Raw genomic sequence first — 24,534 nt, 5'->3', positions numbered from 1 at the left:
GATTCACAATATCTCTTAGCCTTCATATATATATTTAACAACCATTTAAATGTTATACTCACAGTGTTGCTGGTTGGTATAGGCATAGGCCTCTTATTTGCAAGGCTCTTATGTGCCTGCCAGCAGGGCATTTTATAAGACTTTGACCCGACAGATTTAGATTACATCTTCTAATTAAGAATGTATGTCTTTGATGTGCTTCAGTTTAAGTTCTCTGAGCTTTCTTTTATAAGTTAACTTTTCCTTTTTCCTTTGTTTAGTTGGAAGGAACTGAACCTTCTGGGCAGCTTCAAAATATTGATGAGGAAGTTATCTCTTCTGCTTGCCGTCTGGTTTGTGAATGGGCCCAGAAAGTGTTAAGCCAGCCATTTGACACAGTCTTGGAATTAGCCCGCTTCCTTGTAAAAAGTCATTATATAGGCACCAAGTCGATGGCAGCTCTAACGGTAATGGCAGCAGCACCACCAGGTACAAAATTACCATTAACAAGCTAAAAATGACAGAACTGTTACTACATTTTAGAGTTGGTAGCAAAATAAGAGTTTCGCCAAAGAACAACTTTGACTTTTTAGTGTTTGTATGAGCTTACTGTCACCTCACTTAACTAAGTTCGGATGGGTTTGTTGAACCAACAAAAATAGTAATAATTATAGTCATTTCGTTGTAAAGCTTAAGGCTGTAGTTTTTTTTATTTTCCCTATGGTATATTGCTCTACTTAAACATGAAATTTTTAAGGTTTCCCAGTTGATATTTCATTAATTTTTCCATTGCCGTTTTAAAATTTAAAGAATATGTGTATATGTATTCTTTAAGTATACATGTGTGTCTAAATTAATAAATATTAGGTAAGATTAAATTTTTTAAATGACTTGCTAGATTCCTGTTAGAAACTAATACTTATAAATAAAATGATCTTTGGATAGTGTGAGAGGTACCTTCATGTCACAAAAAGCAAACTATATGAAGCTTTATTATAAAATAGCAAGTCATTTTTTAAAATATACCTTCAAATGAATATTATTATTCAAATACGGATTGTTTCATTTGACAATTTTAGGAGTTGACAGTTTTGGAATAAACAACTCCCTCGTAAATTAATAGCTGTGTAAAGTACCTGTTCTGTTGCAAGTTTTTAAATGTCTCATTTCAGTCATACCTTATAAACCTAAGGAAGAATGAGTAAGTGGAGTTACTACTCTAGGAAATTATAATTTCTGTGAAAAATGTATTAACTTGAAACTTGTTTTCCAGAGATGATTCTTCTGTTTATTAAATGTAAATAATTTAAAATCTATAATAGATTTCTCCCAGCCACAATTATGGTTTCTTAAATAACTTCACTTTTTAAAAATCTTAATAATTTTAACAATTATTTTTCTTTCAGTTTATATTTATCAGAAGCTTTATGTATTTGGGGGGGCGGCGGGAGTATATAATTATTCTATCCTTTCATCTTACTGTCAACTGAGGACTCACTTCAGCAAAATAATCTCTTATCAGAACGTTGTCATGACTCTCTGTCTAGATTGGAAACTGTATGACTTAAATCTGTTTACTTATACATGAATAAGAGAGTGCTTGGGTAGCCTGATCTATCTAGGTAGCTTGCTTATATTACCTCATTTCTTCTCCCAGCAGTCAGGTGAGACAGGTGATATTAATTCCCATTTTACAGATCAGGAAACAGGGAGGTTAAGTAATTTGTCCATGGCCACATAAGCAGTGGGACCAGGATTTGAATTCCAATTTATTGGTCTCAAAAACCCAGGTTAACTGCATTACATCATGCTGTCTTCTAATCTTGTGGCAAAATGAGGTTTTAAAAGATATGGGCCCTTCAACTTTTTGTGTTCTCTTTCTCTTACCCTACTGACACCCAGATTAGTGCTTGAACGAGCTGAGGATTTAGGAGGTATCATGAGAAAAGAAACCTCTCAATCTTATTTCCCACATTGCTCACAAAGTCTGACTGAAAGAGTGGTGAATGATGGGATCAATGAATTTTTAAAGCATAAGTGTAAAGAAAGGTGTGTTTTTTAAACAAAAATACTGAAAATTTCATATTTAAACATTCACTTTGTGAAAGTATTCAGTAGTTTAGCAATTATATCACTACTCAGAATAGTTTAAGACTCAAAATTTTGTTCTCACCCACTACCATATTTTTTTTAAACACCTTTGGTGATTAATCTTCATCCTTTGAAGGTGAATTTGGTTTTTTATAAATATAGTCTCCATATTAAGAACAGGTTGTGTTACAAATGTCCTTTTGTAAGTCAGCTGCTTGGAAATCATTCTTGTCCAGAAACTCTGGCAGGAGGGAGACAGCTGAGCTTTGAGCCATTGGCAGAGGCTTTTGGGTACAGGTGCTGAAAAGCCAGACCCGAGGCTGGAGGCCAAGAGGGAGCAGTACAGTTTGAGCTGGATTTGAAGAGGAAAAAAATGGTATTTAGGTGATCAAAAGGAGGTCAAAAGATGAAGGATTATTGAAGAGTGTGTGGGAAAGAGTTTACAGGCACTTCTTTCTCTCCTTCCTGTCCCCTCCTCCTCCACAAGTTGTTGACGAAAAGCAGAAATTGGGCTAGAGAAAGAAAGGGCAAGGTGTACCAGCAGGGTGGTGCGGTCCTCCCCATTCCTCTCCACTGTTTCTACCAGCCACAGCTTACTTTCTAATGATCGCAGTGCTATACCCTAAATGTGGAATGAACTTTTTTAAAAAATTAATTGTATTACGACATCAAATGTTCTTAATTTAAAATTTATCTCTTGCTTAGTTTATCATTCTTTTTTTCTCAGTGTTGGTCTTACTACTGTTTTAAAAAGTTTTCTCAGTGACAGTGTTTCACAATACCTTAACCTCAGTTTTATGTAGAAACTGCTTAACTACTCTTATGTCATACTGGAATAATTGTATAGAACAATTAAAATAGTACCTCTTTTTGTGGATTTCTGGTAGAATTAAAGACTTGTTCTCCCTATACACATTTTTCTAAATATGAATAATTTCAGCAAATATTTATTGAATGCCCCTTGTGAGCTGAATATTTAAGTCATGAAAATGCATGGATTTCTAATTAGAGAACTAAACGAAGGAAATTTCTGACATCTCATAAAATGTGAAACATGCTCCCTTGGTATTTATTTATCTTAGCTTCTACATGTTTATGACATAGCTACTACTCTTTTCAACATTTTTATCTGTTATTACTGATTTACCTGAAACTGTCACCTGAATTGGACCATATTTTAAGGTATCAATTAAAACCATACTGGCAAATGTTTATAAACGAAAGTCTAACACTTATATTTTAAAAAGAGATTATAAGTTAAAATTTGCTGGTTTGGGTTGCTTTGTCCAGTAGATGGCTACATGTTCAAAGAAATTGAGTTGTAACTGCCTTCTATAAAACAGAGTATTTATTTTAGCTTTCTTTTCTGTTTATTTTCAGGAATTAAAGGAATTACCCAGCCTTCTGCTTTTATACCTACAGCTGAGAGTAATTCTTTTCAGCCTCAAGTGAAGACTTTGCCTTCTCCTATTGATGCTAAACAGCAGTTGCAACGGAAAATTCAGAAGAAGCAGCAAGAACAGAAACTACAGTCCCCTTTGCCAGGAGAATCCTCAGCAAAAAAACCAGAAGGCACTACAACCAATGGAGTGACTAATCTTTCTAATGGAAATCCTGCAATCCTTTCTCCTCAGCCTATTGGTATCGTTGTGGCAGCTGTCCCTAGTCCCATTCCGGTAATATCATTAACTAAATAGTATAGTATTAGACTTCATTGGGATGGTGGGAGATAATTTATTTAATTAAAAGTGGTACATAAGGGGCGCTTGGGTGGCTCTGTCAGTTAAGTGGCTGCATTCAGCTCAGGTCATGATCTTGGGGTCCTGGGATCAAGCTCTGTGTCAAGGAGTCTGCTTCTCCCTCTCCCTTTATGCTCCCTCTCGCTCGCTCTCACTCAAGTAAGTAAATCTTTATTTTAAAAAATAAATAAAAATGCCACATAAGAAGGAGGCAAGTATTGGTATAGATTCAGTTACAGATTGATTTTTGTGAACACAGATAAATTCAGTTTCAGTCAGTTGTCTTTTAAAGATTTTATTTATTTGAGAGAGAGAGAGAGAGAAAGTGCGGGCGGGCACAGAGAGAGAGGGAGAGAATCTCAAGCAGATTCTTTGGTCAGTGGGTGGAGCCTGACACGGGGCTCAATCCTATAACCTTGAGAACATGACCTGAACCATAATAAAAAAGACACCTAACTGACTGAGCCACCCAGGTGCTCTGTCAGTTTTTTTTTATTCACAATATACAATGTTAAGTACAAAGCTATAAAATGAACACAAGTGAAAATACAAAGATTTAAGACATGCACAGTATGCACACATGACCAGTCACAGCTTTAGCTAAGAGATGAGTCATTTTGAGAATTATTTCATCCCTACCTAAGCCAAGATGATCAATTGCAAACTTTTTTTTTTAAACTTTTCTTCTTTTTAACATTCAGATGGTGCAGAGTTGTAACTCGTATTGATAACACTTTAATATAGACCTATTGCTGTGGCTTGCTGGACATAGGACCTTGGACAAGTCCCTTAGCTATTCTGAGTCTATTTCCTTATTACCAAACAGGTTATGGAGGGACTTTTAAAATGAGAGGACAAAAAAATAATAAAATAAGAGGCATCATGCCAAAAAAAGTGGTCTTTTATGTTATTGATAATATCATTAAGGAGATCTTTTATCTTTGTTTTTCTTATCATCATCATTACCATCGTGTCATTAAAACATGGTATAGCTGGTAACCACACTTATGTGCTATTCACTGTAGAGCAAACTTGGGGAGACAGTAGTTTTATCTGAGACCTTACCCACTGTGGTTTAATTGCTAATGTCCAAGGTAGACTCATAAAACAATCATTTTCTTGACCCAGAGGTAGATACCTTTATAGTTGCATGTTTTTTCAAGATTTTGTCTTCTTTTCCTATAATCTCCTTAAAAATGATTATTTTGGCAAGTATTCATCACAAATGTGAAATTTTTAGTCCTGTTTATTGAAAAGTATCTTAATGTTTTTTCTTACGTACTTTACAACTATATTTCACTGTGCATTTTTTTATAACATTTATGTTTCTGATTGTATAGAACCTGGTCTAACATAGATAGAGATATAATAAGATAGATGTCAGATAGATATCTAGATAGGTAGGTAGATTGATATAGAACTCTTGTCTAACAGAGAAACTTTTTTTCTTTTTTAGCATTACCTTTATTAAATGCCTTAATACTATACTGATATGTGAATTTCTATTTATATCCTAGACTTGTTAAATCAGACTTTCCTGTTTTCTGCCTTTTAACAGGTCCAGAGGACCAGGCAGTTGGTAACTTCACCCAGTCCAATGAGTTCTTCTGACGGCAAAGTTCTTCCCCTCAATGTACAAGTGGTCACTCAGCACATGCAGTCTGTGAAACAGGCACCAAAGACTCCTCAGAACGTTCCAGCCAGTCCTGGTGGGGATCGTTCTGCCCGGCACCGCTACCCTCAGATCTTACCCAAACCAGCCAACACCAGTGCACTCACCATTCGCTCCCCGACTACTGTCCTCTTTACTAGCAGTCCCATCAAAACCGCTGTTGTACCCACTTCACACATGAGTTCTCTAAATGTGGTGAAAATGACAGCAATATCCCTCACGCCCAGCAACAGCAATGCCCCACTTAAACATTCTGCCTCAGTAAACAGCGCTACAGGAACAACAGAGGAATCAAGGACCATTCCCCAGATCAAGAATGGTTCTGTTGTTTCACTTCAGTCTCCTGGATCCAGGACCAGCAGCACTGGGGGAGCATCTGCTGTGGAAGTCAAGATGGAACCCGAAACATCATCAGATGAGCAGCCTGTACAGTGCCAAGAGAACGCTGATGGGACTAAAGCTCCCAAAGCAACAGCTAGTGCCCTTTTGGGGCAGAAAAGTAATACAGATGGAGTAGTGCAAAAACCTTCGAATGAAGGTATCATTGAAGTAAAAGCAACTAAGGTCTGTGACCAGAGGACCAAATGTAAAAGTCGCTGTAATGAAAGTCTGCCAGGCACTTCAACAGGCAATAATCCAAGCACTGGCACTCTCTCAGTTGCCACTCAGAACTTAACTTACACCAGCACCAGCTCACCAGCTAATGGTGACTCAATAAATAAAGACCCTAAATTATGCACTAAAAGTCCAAGAAAGCGACTATCTTCTGCATTGCAAGAGTCCCAGGTGCCTCCCATAAAGAAACCAATTGTGGAACAGCTTTCTGCAGTTACTATAGAAGGTCAGAAACCAGGCAGTGTTGAGAAGGACCAAAAGGTTCCACATTCAGGGAAAATAGAAAGTTCAACAGCCGGTGCTCAGATTCCTAGCAAGGTATCAATAAATGTCAGTTCACACATGGTGGCAAATCGACCCTTGAATTCTTCTGCTCTTCTTGCTAGTGATTCAGCTTCAGAACAGCAAACACCATCATCGTCTCCAGATATAAAAGTAAAACTTGAAGGGAATGTCTTTCTTTTGGACAGTGATTCAAAACCAGATGGTAGCTTTAATTCAAATGAATGGCAACAGGTCAGTAAGGATTCTGAGTTTATATCTGCCGGCTGTGAACAACAGCAAGATATCAGTGTTATGACAATTCCTGAGCACTCTGATATCAATGACTTAGAGAAGTCTGTTTGGGAATTAGAAGGAATGCCACAGGACACATATACTCAGCAGCTGCAAAGCCAGATACAAGAATCTTCTTTGAATCAAATACAAGCACAGTCTTCAGATCAGTTACCTCTACAGTCTGAACTGAAAGAGTTTGAGCCTTCTGTTTCCCAAACAAATGAAAGCTACTTTCCTTTTGATGATGAGCTTACACAAGATAGTATTGTGGAAGAGCTGGTGCTTATGGAGCAGCAAATATCAATGAACAATTCTCATTCTTACGGTAACTGTTTGGGAATGACTCTTCAAAGTCAGTCGGTAACTCCAGGAGCTCCAATGTCATCTCATGCCTCCAGTGCCCACTTCTATCATCCAATCCATAGCAATGGCACTCCAATCCACACACCCACACCCACTCCTACCCCAACCCCGACCCCGACCCCAACCCCAACTCCAACATCAGAAATGATTGCTGGGTCTCAGAGTCTGTCACGGGAGAGCCCTTGCTCCAGGTTAGCCCAGACCACACCTGTGGATAGTGCTTTAGGAAGTAGCCGACACACACCCATTGGTACTCCACATTCTAACTGCAGCAGTAGTGTCCCTCCCAGCCCTGTTGAATGCAGGAATCCATTTGCATTTACCCCAATAAGCTCCAGTATGGCATATCATGATGCCAGCATTATCTCAAGTAGTCCTGTGAAACCAATGCAAAGACCCATGGCCACGCACCCTGACAAAACCAAGCTTGAATGGATGAATAATGGGTATAGTGGGGTTAGTAATTCATCAGTTTCTGGCCATGGCATTCTCCCAAGCTATCAGGAACTAGTGGAAGACCGTTTTAGGAAACCTCATGCTTTTGCTGTGCCCGGACAGTCTTACCAATCTCAATCCAGACATCATGACACTCACTTCGGTCGTTTAACTCCTGTCTCTCCTGTGCAGCATCAAGGTGCCACTGTAAATAACACCAACAAACAGGAGGGTTTTGCAGTCCCTGCCCCGCTTGATAATAAAGGAACTAATTCATCTGCCAGCAGCAACTTCAGATGCCGGAGTGTGAGCCCTGCTGTTCATCGCCAACGTAATCTTAGTGGAAGCACCCTGTATCCAGTATCTAATATCCCCCGATCTAATGTGACCCCCTTTGGAAGTCCAGTAACCCCAGAAGTTCATGTTTTCACAAATGTTCACACAGATGCATGTGCCAACAACATAGCTCAAAGAAGTCAATCAGTTCCATTGACAGTCATGATGCAGACAGCCTTCCCGAATGCTCTTCAGAAGCAAACAAACAGTAAAAAAATAACCAATGTTTTGTTGAGTAAACTTGATTCTGACAATGATGATGCAGTGAGAGGTTTGGGCATGAACAACCTGCCCTCCAATTACACAGCCCGGATGAATCTCACTCAGATTTTGGAAACTTCCACTGTTTTTCCTAGTGCCAATCCGCAGAATATGATCGATTCCAGCACTTCTGTTTATGAATTCCAAACACCATCTTACCTCACTAAAAGTAATAGCACCGATCAGATCAGTTTTTCTCCTGGAGATAATCAAGCACAATCAGAAATCGGAGAGCAACAATTAGATTTCAATAGCACTGTTAAAGACCTGTTGAGTGGAGACAGCTTGCAAACCAACCAGCAGCTGGTAGGTCAGGTAGCATCTGATCTAACTAATACTGCGTCTGATTTCTCTAGTGATATCAGGTTGTCTTCTGAGCTCTCAGGCAGCATCAATGATTTGAACACTTTAGACCCAAACCTACTGTTTGATCCAGGTCGTCAGCAGGGACAAGATGATGAAGCTACACTGGAAGAATTAAAGAATGACCCATTATTTCAACAAATTTGCAGTGAATCCATGAGCTCTATGACTTCATCAGGTTTTGAGTGGATAGAAAGCAAGGACCATCCTACTGTTGAAATGTTGGGTTAAATAGTGTTTTATAATATGTAGCACACTGTATCTAAAGACATATGTATTGTATTTGTCTTAATGGAAGTGCCTCCCGCAGCAGAAACACTTACTATTAATTGTGACATTTTAAAAGAGTTTGCTGCAGAAGTGGTTTCTTCTTCAGTAGGAAATGGTTAGACTCGCCTCAGTTCTTAACAAGTTTCTGAAGACAGTAGGCTGTAGAGGAACAAGTATTAGGTTTTAAATTTTGTAATGTTCCCCCATTTAATCACATCATTTGCTAGTAAACAATTGACTAACCAGCTTTTACAAGAGCAGTCTAGATCTTTATTTTGTATAAGTTCATTTTAATTCATCAGTTGATCTGCACAGAATGTAGAGGAAACCATTGATTTTAGGGTATAGGCTATTTTGTTGTTGGCATTATCTTTTAGATATGAAATCATAGCTAAGGTAAACTGTAGACAAGAAGGTCTTCCTTGAAGCAGGGATAATATTCAGGTTATTACTGGTATTTAGGCTTGAAGCATAGAGCTACTGTAGAAAGAAAAAAATCTCTGTAGGACTTTCTGGGACTTCAGTACCATTTACACCTGCATTTTGAAGGGCTTAAATAGGAGAAAATAATGGAAAATTAAATATTAATTTAAGGAAAGCAAAAGCTGCACTAAAATTTTTAAGAGGAAAAACTAGTAGCCATTTAATATTTGTGACCTTGCATTAGTCTTATTTTAAAATTTAATTTTTAGTATGGAGCCAGCACACACACAGAGACATTCATGTACCTGTGTGCGTGCACACACACACGTAAATAACTCCAAATACTGTAATGTAATAGAATAAATACAAGCATGTTAGAAAAAATATTTTTATGTTTTATCTGGTATTTGAGACGGGAATTTAGAAGGAAAATAAAAGCATTTTCTTAATCACAACGGCTACATGCACATGTTAAAATTCTATTTAAGATTTAATTTGAAGCTTTTGATTACAATATCCTTAAGTCCTCAATTTAATGACTGACTTCTTCACTCTTGAAAACAGTAATACAAGTCGATCATGGGATCCCTTTGAAAAACAAACTAGAGGGAGATGACATCAAAACACATTTCACCACATGAGGTCTGAAGCCACAAATCTTTATGTCACTGATAAAACAAAGGGGATATCAGTAGTACTTGAAGAAGAGGAGCATTTTATTACATGCTTAATTTATTTATTGTGATAACCACGATTGCAAAAGCAGCACTCAGGATTTGTTTTAAAATGTTTCTCTGTATGGCTCCCATTTTGTTTTATGAATGATTATTTATGAATTTCTTGTTGACACAAATCTGCTCACTAGCTGACAGCTCCATTTGAGTGAATTTTTAGGAATCCTTTCAAATAGGTTTAAAAATTGCCATTAAGTTTTTAAAGCTAACATTAAACCATTGCTATGCTACCTTGAACCTAAGCAAAGCTTTCCTTCCCTTTAAGCCAATCAGAAGACTACAATCAATGAATATTTAACAAATGCTATGAAGGGTTTAATTTAATAAGGTTTCATTGTTCAATAAATTTGCAAGGTAGGGTATTAACATATTTTGATAAATAAACGGTGCTAGGGTTGGCTCAGAGGTTTATATATTGATATGTCTTAGTTATTGGCATTTGTGTGTGTTTGCTGTTATCTTGATTTAATGATCTGTTAGATATTTTTTTCTTGATGCTAGTTATTTCTTCACTGTACATTGAGACACAGCACTACTGCACACCAAAGTATGCAATACCCAAAGGAAACTGTGTGATTTCTTTTAACAAATGATGGGAGCCTTTCTATATGAGATACTCTGAAAAGGAGATTTTGAGGCCATTCTAATCCCTTGTTTACATTATTAGCTTCCTACTAATATAAAAATAACAGAAATCTTTTTTTATAAAAATATAAAGACTGGAGGATTTTTAACCCTCTGTACAGTATTGCAGCAAACACTTTAAATTTGGTTGAATTCGTCCAGCAAACTTTCTGGGGTTCATATATTGCACTAAATTTGTTGAACCTGTGGTAGGCACATCTCTTAGGATAAATGCAACCAATACAGTCCACAGATTAAACTTTTTAAATGTGTTTCATTATGAAAAGACAAAATGTCATCAAAGTGACAGATAAAATTGTCTTATGTAGCAATGTGCATTGATCTCAATGAGATATTTCTATTTCTTATTCTCTTACATGAGAATATTACAGCAGGAAGAATTAAGTTTAGTTTGCTTCACCATGTTAATACATGATCACAAAATGTGCATGAGTGTTATTGACTTATCTTGTACAGTACTAGGTATTCCTGTAACCACTTTTTTTTTTCTTGGCTGTATTAAAACTGGTTCAGTGTTAACCAGGCAAGCATAGTTATTCACAAGTTATTTACTTTTTTATGTTTACTAATTCTGCTTAGTTATTGTTGAATATGTTCTTTCTCAAATTATTTTCATTGTTTTCATGTTTAAAACATTTTTCATACTGTTTATCATGATAAGACTTCATGAAGTAAATAATTTTGCATATAATTGCAATAAGCACTGACTTTTGAACTGAAAAGAAGGAAAGTGTTTTTTTTTTTTTGTGCAGTGCATCTGAGGTTCATATAATAGTCTTGTACTATAATGTGCTTTACTACACCATAAATGACAAAAAACAAGCCCTGTTTCATGTTTTCATTTAGTGCAAAAAGTCAGATTTCCCCAGTGTTTTGTTGTCTGTTGTACCTGCTGAAACTACAGTAGTTGAATATTGCAGTAGCATTTCAGTTCTCTTTTTTTATTGAAAGTGCTCAAAAATTGTTTTTTAAATGTTTTCAAAAACAATTAAAAACATTTTATATTAAACTGACTGAGTCTTAAGGTGATTTGTGGGAATCTTTTATATATAAGCAGTATGCCATTTTCAGACAGACTTGATGCCATTCTTCCTTAGATCTCATGAAATTCATAGAAATGGATAAAAATCCACACAGGGCTGAACAGTCCTCTTAATCTGCTCTCTACTATTAATCTAGAAGGATACACAGAACTTATTTTGTCAGAACTCTAATTTTCACTTAGGATTTTATTACTGATGAGTGGGACATGGCACAGAGTTTTATGTTGTCCCAGAAAACATCTTTGCTTTTACTTATTCACATAATGTTTGCTTTAAAACATTAGTCTGTGGGGTACCTAGATATGTATATTTTTGAAGCTTTGAATAGAAAAATAGTAGGGAGAAGTGGAGAAAATTCTAAAGGACAACTGTGCCCCCAAACCAATGTAGACATTTTGGTGAGCCAGAAATACAAAATGAACTGAACTTGTAAACCATAACCTGAGCTGTAGGTATGGATGGAATCAGAAATGAGCAGGTAAAAAATTTCAATTCCTACAGAGTAATAAAGTACTTGAAGAAAACAAAACTAATCCTAAGAAAGATAATCAACACTTAAAAGTAATGAATTACCCGGATGTTAACTTTAAAATAGGTATGTTATGATTCTCAATGACTAAAAAACTTTTTTAAATAAAAGCAGGTAAATCGGCCAATGTTTACAGTGAACCAATAAGAAAATCTGGGGGAAAAACACTGTATAGTATCTGAGGTGCTTTGGGCTTCACATTACAAAAAAATAACACTAGCTTAAGCCATAAAGACATTTAGCTTAATTTCGAAGACCGGTTAGGCTCAATGTTCCGTAGCTCAGTGTTATTAACTCTTCCTGTTTCTGTTGCATCATCTTCAGCTTTGCTTTGCTTTTTTTTTTTTTTTTTTAAAGATTTTATTCATTTATTCATGAGAGACAAAGAGAGGGAGAGAGGCAGAGACAGGCAGAGGGAGAAGCAGGCTCCATGCAGGGAGCCTGATGTGGGACTTGATCCCTTGTCGCCAGCATCATGCCCTGGTCTGAAGAAGGCACTAAACTGCTGGGCCGCCTGAGCTGCCCAGCTTTGCTTTTCTGTGTCTGTCTCACCGTGGTCACAAGATGGCTATCACAGCTCCAAGTTTTAGATCTTCATACATCCCAAACAAGATAGTAAGGGCAGCTCCCAGCCCTTTATCAAAGAGAAAAAAATCCTTACTAGAATCTTCCATTAGGCACTCCCTCCTTACCCTCCAGCCTCTCTAGCCCCTTTGGACAAAACATAGAGATCCACCTGAAAGCCAATCAGCTGTAGATTCTTGATTCGTCCTTTATAGCTAGAAGAAGGGCCCATCTGTAGTCATTCACCTAAAATGAGTTCCATAACCTAAGAGACACTACGACATCGAGATCTTGTTCCCACTTTTTTTTTTAAAGATTTTTTATTTATTTATTCATGACAGACACAGAGAGAGAAAGAGGCAGAGACACAGGCAGAGAGAGAAGCAGGCTCCATGCAGGGAGCCCGACATGGGACTTGATCCCCGGTCTCCAGGATCACACCTTGGGCTGATGGTGGCGCTAAACCACTGGGCCACTGGGGCTGCCCTTGTTCCCACTTTTGAGGGGCTTACAGTCTTGTAATTATACGTTCTTTGAAAAGTAATATATATATATATATATATATATATATATATATATATATATATATCCCAATACAATATGCTTTATAGAAGAAACAAAGTAAGAATTCACATGCTGAGGAGCTAAGAACGGGGCAAAAGTTTCATAGTAAGGACTACGTTTAGAAATCTCTGTTTACTGGTGTAAACTCTTAACTGGTCTCCTGCATTTCCTCTCTGAATATAAAGAATCAGGTATTACTGATATCATAAATGCAAATTGCCTAAGTACCTATTACTGTGATAGCAGACCAAAATTTTTTTGTTAAATATATGAAGTAGAGATTGATTTTGCTGTCCATTGCTATATATGATTTTTAAATAACTAGAATGGGATCATTTATTAATATAATCTGAGATTTTTAAAAATATGTATATGACCAGCTCTGGAGCTACAGTCTGCATCCGAGGAAGAAAGGGAAAAACAAAAAGACTACAATTTTTAAGATAGATTTCTAAGTAACTTAATTTTGGAGAGAAGGGAAAAATAATTTTAAAAATAAGATGTATCATGAGATTGGCATTACTACTATGTATAGAATATTTCCTTGCACTAGACCTGCTATTAAGTGTTTTGCATGTGTTCTCATTTCCTCATTGGAATAATTCTGAAAGAATACCATTTTTCAAGTGAAATCTTAGCTTGGGGATTAACTGGTAGGGATAACAGCTAATAACAGGAAGAGCCAGGATTATAATTGGATTCCAAAGGCTAGTGCTTAACCATATAATGTTATTAAGAACTCTTTCTTAAGAGTAAGAACTATACTATACTTAAATATTTGTTCTAACTCCTACTGTAGTAGTTTGATTTGGTGGTTTTTTGAAAATTTTCTTCTATCTTAAAATTTAGAATTAGGTTTGATTTTTGTGTGGGTTTTATTTCTCTTAAACTTTCAATCCTATCTCTTACACTTCCTTTTCATTTTTTTTACACTAAATTTTGCAAGTACATTTCTTAGAGGTAAACCTAATCATTTATTTTTTAAAACCACTTTTAAAATTTCATCAGGACATAGGAACCGGGCTGTTTGTTGAATAAATAATAAAGCGACTAAAATATGTCAGTCTCTGTGCCAGTTGCTAGAGAAGACATTTTGAGATTTTTACGACATAATGAGGGTGCAAATGAACAGGCTTACAGGATGCAATGTCACTATAAAGGAGACTGCTATTGGCCACTAACAGCATTCTCCTAGCCATGTGCATGAAACGCTACATTTACCAGCTTCACTTCTAGTTAAGTGGAACCACTTACAAAGTTCTCAACCAAAAGGATGTCATCAAAAGATTTGTATGCAAGTTTCTTTGAAATGTACTTGCCCTCCTTCCTCCCTGCTGGCTGGAATGCACTTGTGCGGTTAGAATTCTAGTTTTAACTCCCTTGGTCTTTGAGGTTAATAGCCATACACTAGGGCTGATTTAGTAACAATACAGAAGGAACCCGAAGCCCTGATGACAGTGAGGGAAATAGTCCTGCCCTGCCCTGCTTGCCACTGAATGTTTTACAGGAGAGAGAAATTTCTTCCTGGTTTAAGTCAGTTATTTTGACTGTTTTGTCAGAACAAAAATCCAAATTATAACTCAGTGTAGCCACAGGTTTTCAGCAGCAGTGGGAACTGTTAGATTAGCTTGAGGATCACTAAACCATCATGAGTTCCCCTCAAGAATGGCAAACTGCATCTCTTTCATTGGAACTGGTAAGTTATGAAAGGATCTTAAGAATTACATGATTTTAGCACAGCACTTGAATATATAGCAGTCCAAAAATAGATAAAATTAGGTGGATTACAGATTGCTCAAACACTTGAAGAGAATTAATGAATCAGAGTCAGAGGCATTACAACATTCTGGTCATTGGTTTCAGACCTGGTCTTAGGTCTCAGCTCTGCCATTTATAACTTGGGCAAGTTATTCTAATATGAGTTATGATGGCCATCTGGAGAGCATTTTCCAGTGGTGGGCCACAGGGTTCTTGACTGTTTATTATTTTTGCCAATATCTTGAACAAAGACTTTTCTATGGCAAATATTGTGGACTGGCTTGCACAATTTTTGTTCCAGCCTCTTATAATAAGCAGATCCTGGGAAGCCAAAAACTACATTTTCTTGACTTCTTCACAGCTTAGGTTCTGGATATGAATTACATTCCATCTGTCAGGTACATTCCTGAAAGATCTGGAGGATGAAGATGAAGCAGAAGCTACCTTCCTTGCTTTCAGTGACTTCCTTGCAAACAAGCTCACAGTGACAAAGTCTTTCAATAGCGGTGTTCTTGAATTTATTCTTGAGATTCTCACCTATCAAGGATCCACATTCCATTGCCAAGTCACCAGTTCCGTGAATGTCAAGATGCAGTCGAATGGTGGCAGTGATGGTAGCAGCAGCAGAATCCGTGAACTTCCTGGTCTGGCTCCCTGATCTTTGCAGTGATTCCAGGTATGAACTCGTCCCCTTAATGGTCAACCACCGTGTTCTGGGAGTGATTTCTTGAGGCACAGCCTAAAGATTATGTCTAAGCATCTAATTCCCTTCATTAAGTCTTTTTCTGCTTAAAATACCTAGAAGAAGCATTTCCTTCAGTTAACTCTTAGCATATGCCTAGAGGCTAGGAGTCAAGAACATCTGAGATCTAGACCTGGTTCTATCATTCTTTTCCCTTTTATATACTCATTAAGAATAATGATCACTATCCTGGTTACTTTCTGGCAACTTTTATGAAGTTCAGTAGGATATAACAATATTTTGTAAGCCCTGTAAGCTATAAAGATTGTTATAAGTGCTTACATAAATACATTTATCTAGGAGAGGGAAAAATTCTTTTTAGCACTTAAGTGTTATGTGTGGCACTTGAAGCTACAAACCCACATCCATCAGGAGTTAAAATAAGAATGTATATTCAGAAGGCTGAACTTTGTATTTAGGTATCTGACCATAAGCAAGAAATAACAGTAAAATTTAGACCAACCTGTTGTCATCTGCGCACATTCCCTTGACTGGTATCTACATAGATTATTTAAAACATTACATCATGAGACCTCTTGTATTTAGATTTCACATGTTTGAAATACACACAAGTTTTGGGACACCAGTGTGGCTCCATGGTTGAGCGTCTGCTTTCGGCTCAGGGCGTGATCCCGGGGTCAAGGGATTGAGTCCCACATCAGGCTCCCTGCAAGGAGCCTGCTTTTCCCTCTGCCTATGTCTCTGGCTTTCTCTGTGCCTCTCATGAATAAATAAATAAAATCTTTAAAAAAAAAAAACCCAGAAATACACATAGTTTAAATATTCTACCCAAGTCTGCCCCTAATTCACTATGATCTCTTCACTTAATTTTTCACAATCTTACCTCATTCTCTGAAGAGTTCTGAAAGGACTGTCTCGAAAATTACTGGTGATTCTGTAATTAGTAAACCCAGTGACACTGTCCTTTTGTTTCTATGACTGTATTCTGATTCACTTCCTCCCCAAACTCTATTCTTGGTTTCTTTCAGGGGTCAGCTTTTACAGCCTATTATTTAATATAGAAATCCTTGGGCAGCCGGGGTGGCTCAGCGGTTTGGCGCCTGCCTTTGGTCCAGGGCGTGATCCTGGAGACCCAGGATTGAGTCCTACATCGGGCTCCCTGCATGGAGCCTGCTTCTCCCTCCGCCTGTGTCTCTGCCTCTGTGTGTGTGTGTGTGTGTGTGTGTGTGTGTGTGTGTCATGAATAAATGAGTAAGATCTTTAAAAAAAAAATCCTTTGATGTCCTATAATTGGCTATTCTTTTTTTACTCTACTCTCTCTCCTTGGTCATTTCAAATACTCCTACAGCTCTACCCAATAGCTTTCAAATCTTCCAAATCCAATTCAGATTTTACTTTGAATTTCTAAGTCTAAATGTCTCAAATTTGAAATTCGTTCTCTCTTCTCCCAACCTTCACCTCTTCCTTTTTTTTTTTTTAATTTATTTTTTATTGGTGTTCAATTTACTAACATACAGAATAACACCCAGTGCCTGTCACCCATTCACTCCCACCCCCCGCCCTCCTCCCCTTCTACCACCCCTAGTTCGTTTCCCAGAGTTAGCAGTCTTTACGTTCTGTCTCCCTTTCTGATATTTCCCACACATTTCTTCTCCATTCCCTTATATTCCCTTTCACTATTATTTATATTCCCCAAATGAATGAGAACATATAATGTTTGTCCTTCTCCGACTGACTCACTTCTTCCTATTATCTGTTAATATTATCATCATTGCAGTCACCCAGCTGAAGCCTCATGTGCCGTTTCCTTCAAACTCTCCTCAATATCAAACTAGTTCCTAGTCCTAAACCTTTGAGGTACATATCTCTCTGAGTTCCTTCCTCTCCTTCCTGATCCTGCTCTAGTATATGAATCATTGCTTACTTAAAATACTTAATTCTCTTACTTCTCTAAAAATTTCTAAAGAATGTCACCATAGAAATCTGTAACTCAAAAGCCTTTGATATTCATAAGTTAATATTCTCATATATATAATCATTGTAAAAGATACAATGCAAAGAAAGACCCTTACTCTGGTAGCAACCAAAAAGTTTATATATCCAGGTATGAACTTAATAAGAAACATGCAAAATTTATATAAGGAAAAATTGTATAACACTTTTAGTGAAAGATACAAGGTAGACCAGAGCAAATAAGATGAGAGACTATGTTCTTAGATGGAAAGACTTATAATCAATTCTCCCTAAGTTAATTGTTAAATTTAACATGATCCCAACAAAAATGACAATGATTATTTTCTGGAACTAGGTAAGTTAGATATACAATTAAAATGAGAACATAATTATGCTCACAAAAATAATCTGACAAAAAAAAGTAATGTTTGAGGGAATAACCATACAAGATTTTAAACATATTATAGAATCATGTGCAAAAATTCCATAAGCAAAGTCTAACAAAAAATTGTAGGAAGAGATATTTGTAACCCATATCACATAAGAAGGGGTAATAACCCTAATATTAGGAAAGAGCTCCTAAAAGAAGGAGGAGGGAAACCAACAACCAAGTAGAAAAGTGGAAAAAGATATGAAGAGACAACTCACAGAAAAAGAAATGCTTCTTAAGCATAGAAAAAAAAAAAGTTCAACCATCTCATAAAAAGAGAAATACAAAATAAAACTATGCCAAATTAATAAATAAAAACTGAAATACTATATCATTACCACTTCTCACCTATCAGGTTTCCAAAAAATGTGTGACAGCATCCTCTGTTGGGAAAACTGTGCAGATATGAGCATTCGGTATTGTTTCCTTGCGCATTGCCTAAAGAATCTACTGGAGAACAAACTTCAGACATTCGGATGATTAGAGAGACATTGACATAAGGACCATTGGTGAGCATTAGCCATTTATTTGTAAAGCGAAGACTACATGAGGGTTAGAGAGAATATACGATGAATATATGTCTGAATGTTGATAAAATACAACTGTAGAAAATGGAAGGGGGTATATGCAGACAATTTTTTAATTTTTGAAATAATACTGGTGGTGGCAGAATGGGTGATTTTGCTGAGACTGTTGTGTAATGCAAGGCAATGTAAATAATAACTGTGATAGTCTAATTCTATTGTTTTCTGGTGCCTGAGAAGACGTTAAGTAATAACAATTGAGTCCTGACTTGGAATTGGAAGTATCAGAATGAATTCATGGAATATCTTGCCATAAAATAGCAAGGAAGCTATCAAAGACTACTGAGGCCATATCAAAAGGACTGCGGAGCCAACTTGAAGAAGCTGCCACTGGCCAAAGATGAGATAACTGTTCAATACAGATAATCATTTCAGTGGATTGAAACATTTAAAATCTGTTTCAATCTATGAGTTTTAATGATCCTAAAAAAAATTTAACTTACCTCTTTTTAAAGATGATAGTCAACCAATCTCTATTTTTAAAGTTGGGTAAAGGGAAAGAATCAAATATTATTCTGCCTTTCCTACGTGAGCTGTACCAGTGGATAACCAAATAATAGATGAGGAGGAGTTGCTCTATACAGGAATATTCTAGCTAGCAAAATGAGAAAGGAGTGATAAAATTGAAAAGCATCATTTTGCACTCCCTAATGAATTGAAATGATCTAAACAGTAGGCATCAATGGCTACTAACATCACAAAAAAGGACAAACAGACATTATGTGCCTCAGAAGAGCAGAAGAACACAACCCACAATGAAGTAGTCTTGCCTCTAAAAATCAAACTGAAGTCTTTTTTTTAATTAAACTGAAATCTAATAAGTTTCTATACCCAATTACCAATTTACAGGAAGTACATAAATTATGAAACACTGTATCATGGGGATGCAATCAGTAAAACCTAGAGTCTAGAAAACTCTACAACTCTGTCAAGTTTCTTTGACAAATAAATTCTACAGAAAAAAAAAGGAAGGAGAACTTGTAGATTTAAAAAGACATTTAAAAATAATAATAATAAAATAAAAATAAAAAAATAAAAAATAAAAAGTCATATGAAAGTTTATATTAAATAAAAAAACAGATGAAACTATAGTATTTAGGGATGCACACTTAAATCATAAAATATAAAGAAGAGCAAGGAAGTGATTACCATAAAAATCAGAGTAAGGGACACAAAGAGAATCTCTGAGATGGCCACCAAAGTTCTATTTCCTCTTCCAGGTGATGGTTACAAGGGTATTTGCTTACAATAATTAATTAAAGTATTAATTTATTTTATGTGGTTTTCTGTATCTGTGTTATATTTTGTGGTTTAATTTTTTTCAAGTTCTACTTGTTAAAAATTGACAATTTTAAGGAAATTTGCCTTTCCCCTATCAACTGTATTTAAGATAACCTAATAGCTCTACATGACCCAGAAAAAAATGTTTCTGTAGTGAAATATCCCAGGTAATAAGTGTGGAAAGAGTGATAAAATTAGTAAATTACCACTTTACAATTCCTAGTGAAATAGAAGATTCAGGCAAAGATCATCAATGAATGAAATGAATAGGTAGTAGATAGATAAGAACTCTTATAGTGGAAGGATCAGGCCGTTGTCACCTGAATACACTAATCAATCTTAGGGTTACTATTAATAAATGTGGGGCAAGCAGACATCAGGTAATTTCCATTTATAAGAAATACAGGAGATAGAGAAACACCACCACAGGGAAGCAACCAGACCAATCCAGAATTGAGAACATTCTAAGGGAAAACTGACATGGTTTCCTCAACAAGTCAATGGCATAAAAGAAAAAAAGTGGAATGAGGAGGGCTGCTATGAATTAAAATGGACTTATGAGCTATAAAAAACCACATGCCACATGTAGACCTTGTTTAGAACATGATTCAAACAAAACAGCTTAAAAAGACATGTTTGAGATAGTTGGGGAGCCCAACACAGAACCTGAACTCACGACCTTGAGATCTAGACCTGAGCTGAGATCAAGAGTTGGACTCTTAATCAACTGGGCCACCCAGTAACCCCAAGATAATCAGGGAAATTTTAGTGTGGAGTGGGTATTAATTGATCCAAAGGAATCATAAGGTATGATTATGGCATTTTGTTTGTAAGATAATGTTCATACTCTTTAGAGATGCATGCTAAAATATGTAGAAGTGAAAACCCAGGATGTTCAGGATTTACTTTGAAATACTTCAGTAAAAGAGAAGAGGATAGAAGACGAATGATAAAATCTTGATGATTGTTTAGTCTGGATATGAGGTTATAGAGACTTATTGTGTTGTTTTGTTTTACTTCTGTATATGTTTGAGCATTTTTCATTTAAGAAGATTTTTATGTTTCTTCATTCTATTAAATAAGATATTTAAAATATATAACTTTATGTCCAAGCTCCCTTGGATGGTATTCACAGCACTGCATAATCAGCTCCTTCAAATTGCATGAGCTGAAAAAGAGGGCAGGTATAGTTTCTCTAAAGGAAAATCAGGGTGCTGTTTCCAGAAGAAGGGAGTCAAACCCAGACAAAAAACATAATAGATGCTCACTATTGTTCCCACACAAATTTTTGAGCTCCATCTTACAAAACGTATCTATCTAGTCAAACAGAACTACTTGGTGTTTCCTGAACAGAGCACACACTCCTAGGCCTCTAAATCTTGCTCAGATTTCTCTATTGTTTTTTACAATAAGAGTCATACTTTCCTTCAAAGTCCACCTCAACTGCCATCTGAGGGGGACGACTTTGCCACCCCTTCCTATAAAATAAGAAGACCCCTCTGGCACAGGATTGAGGACTCTGGTCATACTCTGCCTTCTATGGGCAAATGTGTATATTCAAATCCCCCCCACTAAATCCAAGGCTCTTTAAAGGCCCCTTTCATTGTATGCCTCAAAACTCTATGCCCAGTGATTTGTAGCAGTGCTATCTTTGTTTGCTGAATTGAATTGACATAGAATTTCTCAAGAAGACACAAAAACTGTCAAGCTAAGAAATTGTCATCCTTTATAATAGCAAGTAAATAGAACATTTATTATCTAATAATAATATCTTGCTTGTTTAAAGACATTGGATATCCTTTTAATTGAATACTAAATAATAGATCCAAATTGTCTTTAGTCAAGATGCTTGCTTTGAGATCTGTAGGGCAGGAAGACTGAGATGTGTTTACATTTTGAAATAGGTTCATTTCTTTGCCAACCATAGCAGATGGCCACCCTTACTGCTTGTAAAAGAAATTTAACTGATTTGACAATAGCCTTATGGTCTTTCTGGCAGGATTCCAAATATTTGCATTAAATTTAAGCTACTAGTTTAAGCTACTAGTTTATTGTGTGAATCTGTAAGTCCTAACATCCTCAAATCTAACTGAATTATAATAAAATATATTTTTATTTTTTATTTGGTAACTGGTGTCTATTTTAGTCTTTGGGAAATTATGTTACACAAATATATTTTTAAAAATTTTTAATAAGCTCCTTTTTAAAAGTCTTGACATAGACCTATGCTTGCATTGCAAATCAGTAGCATTTCTCTTTCTTGTCCAGTAAGGTAGTCCTACAGTGGGAAGGTGGGTTTCATCTATAGGAAGGGAGCAGGAGACTTACATTCATCGAGTACTGTGGTAGACACCTTCATTCAATTTATTCAAAAAAGCCAACAACAGGGTGGGGTTTTGAACACAATTGCAAAGTAGGGAAGTACTTTCTCAAAGATCTGCTACCTACCTGAAGAAAGCCCTGGTTCTCCAGAGGCCCTAACTACAAACCTGCCTTATTTTGCACCTCTCCAGTAGTCTATAAGTTTTTATCTTGCCACTTATTTATTGATTCCTGGACCTATAGAACTTGATATCTCAGAGAAGGTAGAAGTTTCCCTCCTTGTTCAGATGGGAAGGCAGACTTTGGAAATTAGTAAGTCCAGACCAATACCCTGACCACTCGGCCTCTGGACCAGCGCTTTTTCTGCTACAAATTCAGGGCCTACCGTAGAACATGCAGCTGCCTGGGAAGGTAACACTAGAAGAAGCAACCCACACTTACAGCCCACTGTTACTTAAGCCAAAAGCACCATCACCTGATATGCCCCTCTTTCCCTAGGTTTCTTCCCTCCATTTCTGTGACTTGACCTTTCCTCCTTTGTAATTAGACAGCATTGTATGAAGGCTGTATGTGAGTGGTGGGTGAGGACAAATCCTAGCAAAGAGACTTCCATTAAAACAAATTTATGTTTATTTCCTTATTTCTATTCCAGAGGCAGAGATGCCCAACAGAATGGTCTTCCTGAATGGATTTACCTGGTAATACATCTGAGGGTCTTCAGTAGAAGAGCAACATCCTGCTCTGTCTGGAACCAGCCACTTGGTCTTCTGTCCAGACAACTACATCTTCAATTCCATGGCTCATTTGTGAGTAGGTTCTGTAAGCTAGATGATTTTGGCCCTATACCCCTTTTGTCAAATGAATGCTCAGTATATGGCAGTCTGTAACCTTATATTGGTTTCCTTCTAGTTCTGGGTGGAAAATATCAGATAATGTTTTAAGCACAGACTTGTTCCTGAGCTCTTTAATTAAGTCTTCAGACTCCTTCATACCTGAGACAAAGACACATTTCTTTTATATTCCCCTATATTAAGACTTGTATGGAAGATATATAATAATTTAAAGTCTCTTATTTATTGAATTCTGCCAACAGATGAGCAGATATCAGGCCCTAGCAAAGTGACTGTCAGCTTGAGGATGGCATCTGTTGGAGCAAATTCCTGTTCTCCCTGATCACTCTTGATCCAGGCACAGAACAGAAAAATTTGTTGCATCAGATACCTGCCTTGAGCTGCAGATCAAGGCAAAATGCCAGTGCTTACATGAGCTTCTGTACTTCCCATCTCCTCCCTTGACCTCTAGTTAGCAGAAAGGGAATCAACAGTAGGTAGGAGAGCATTCCTTCAAAACTGAAAAAAAAATCAATGGGGAAATGATTTGCTTTATAGAAATCTGTTCTGTGTACAAAGTTCCAAAAATATCTTAAAATGAGGTCTATTACAGGTTAAATGCAATATCTAAATAATAAATTATGTAGCCAATGACATTTCTAGATGATATTTAAAAATGCCCCCCTTCTATGAGGATAGAAACCTCTCTTTTAAAAAAGTAGGAAAAGTGGAAGTATAAATACATTAATTCACAGTTGTGAAAATTTTTTACAACCTTTCTAATGGTCTTCACTCTCTTAATAGTCTACATGTAATTTTAAAACTTTTTATGATGGAAAGTTCAAACAAATATATAAGCTAAGAGAACAGTATAATAAACTTTCATGTACCACTAACCCAACTTAAATAAGTATCAATTCACAATCTCACTTCATCTGTACCCCCAACCTATTTCTCCATATCCTCCAGATTATTTTGAAGCAAATTCCAAATGTATCACTTATTTTAAATACTTCAGCAAACTATAAAATGAATATTAAAATCCAGTTATCAAAGAAGACTTCTTTGGATCACTCCTGGTTTTTAGTAGTTAACAGATGTTTAAAATTTTGATATATTTTCTATAAAAATATATTCACTTATAAATTCCTTTTCACTAAGATTTAGTTACTTCATTTATTCATCCACCCATGTGTTTATAAAGATTCAGAAAAACTTATTAAGTACTTAATGATGTGCTCAGCCTATTTGGAGTAGTGGGAATACAAGCTGTGAACAAAGTAGACAAGACACCCCCCCTGCCACACACACACACACACACACACACAATCTAATATTTTGGTAGGGGGAGGAAAAAAGTAAACACTTTAGAAAACTCAATATCATTTTAGATAGCAAGAAAGAAAGGAACAAGGTAATATGATAGTGCCTAGGTAGGCGGAGGTGTGATATTTCAGCTGATATTAGAAGAATATAAAAAAAACAGCAG

The 24,534-nt window shown here is 36.5% G+C and overlaps 1 protein-coding gene across 3 annotated transcripts in view; it reads left to right on the top strand.

Moving 5' to 3' along the window:
- RFX7 (regulatory factor X7) overlaps positions 1 to 11,497 on the top strand; it is a 132,441-nt gene extending 120,944 nt beyond the window's left edge. For all 3 annotated transcript variants that reach the window (XM_038580491.1, XM_038580490.1, XM_038580492.1), the window contains exons 8-10: positions 261 to 468; positions 3,451 to 3,746; positions 5,368 to 11,497. In XM_038580491.1, the coding sequence (XP_038436419.1) occupies positions 261 to 468; positions 3,451 to 3,746; positions 5,368 to 8,643 (3,780 nt within the window). In that variant the 3' untranslated portion in view covers positions 8,644 to 11,497. The remainder of the gene's footprint in view (positions 1 to 260; positions 469 to 3,450; positions 3,747 to 5,367) is intronic.
- Positions 11,498 to 24,534: the final 13,037 nt, after the last annotated feature.

This window comes from Canis lupus, chromosome 30 (assembly GCF_011100685.1).
Source record: "Canis lupus familiaris isolate Mischka breed German Shepherd chromosome 30, alternate assembly UU_Cfam_GSD_1.0, whole genome shotgun sequence".
NCBI lineage: Eukaryota > Metazoa > Chordata > Mammalia > Carnivora > Canidae > Canis > Canis lupus.
The sequence above is the reverse complement of the archived record's forward strand: the minus strand, read 5'-3'. Positions and strand labels throughout refer to the sequence as shown.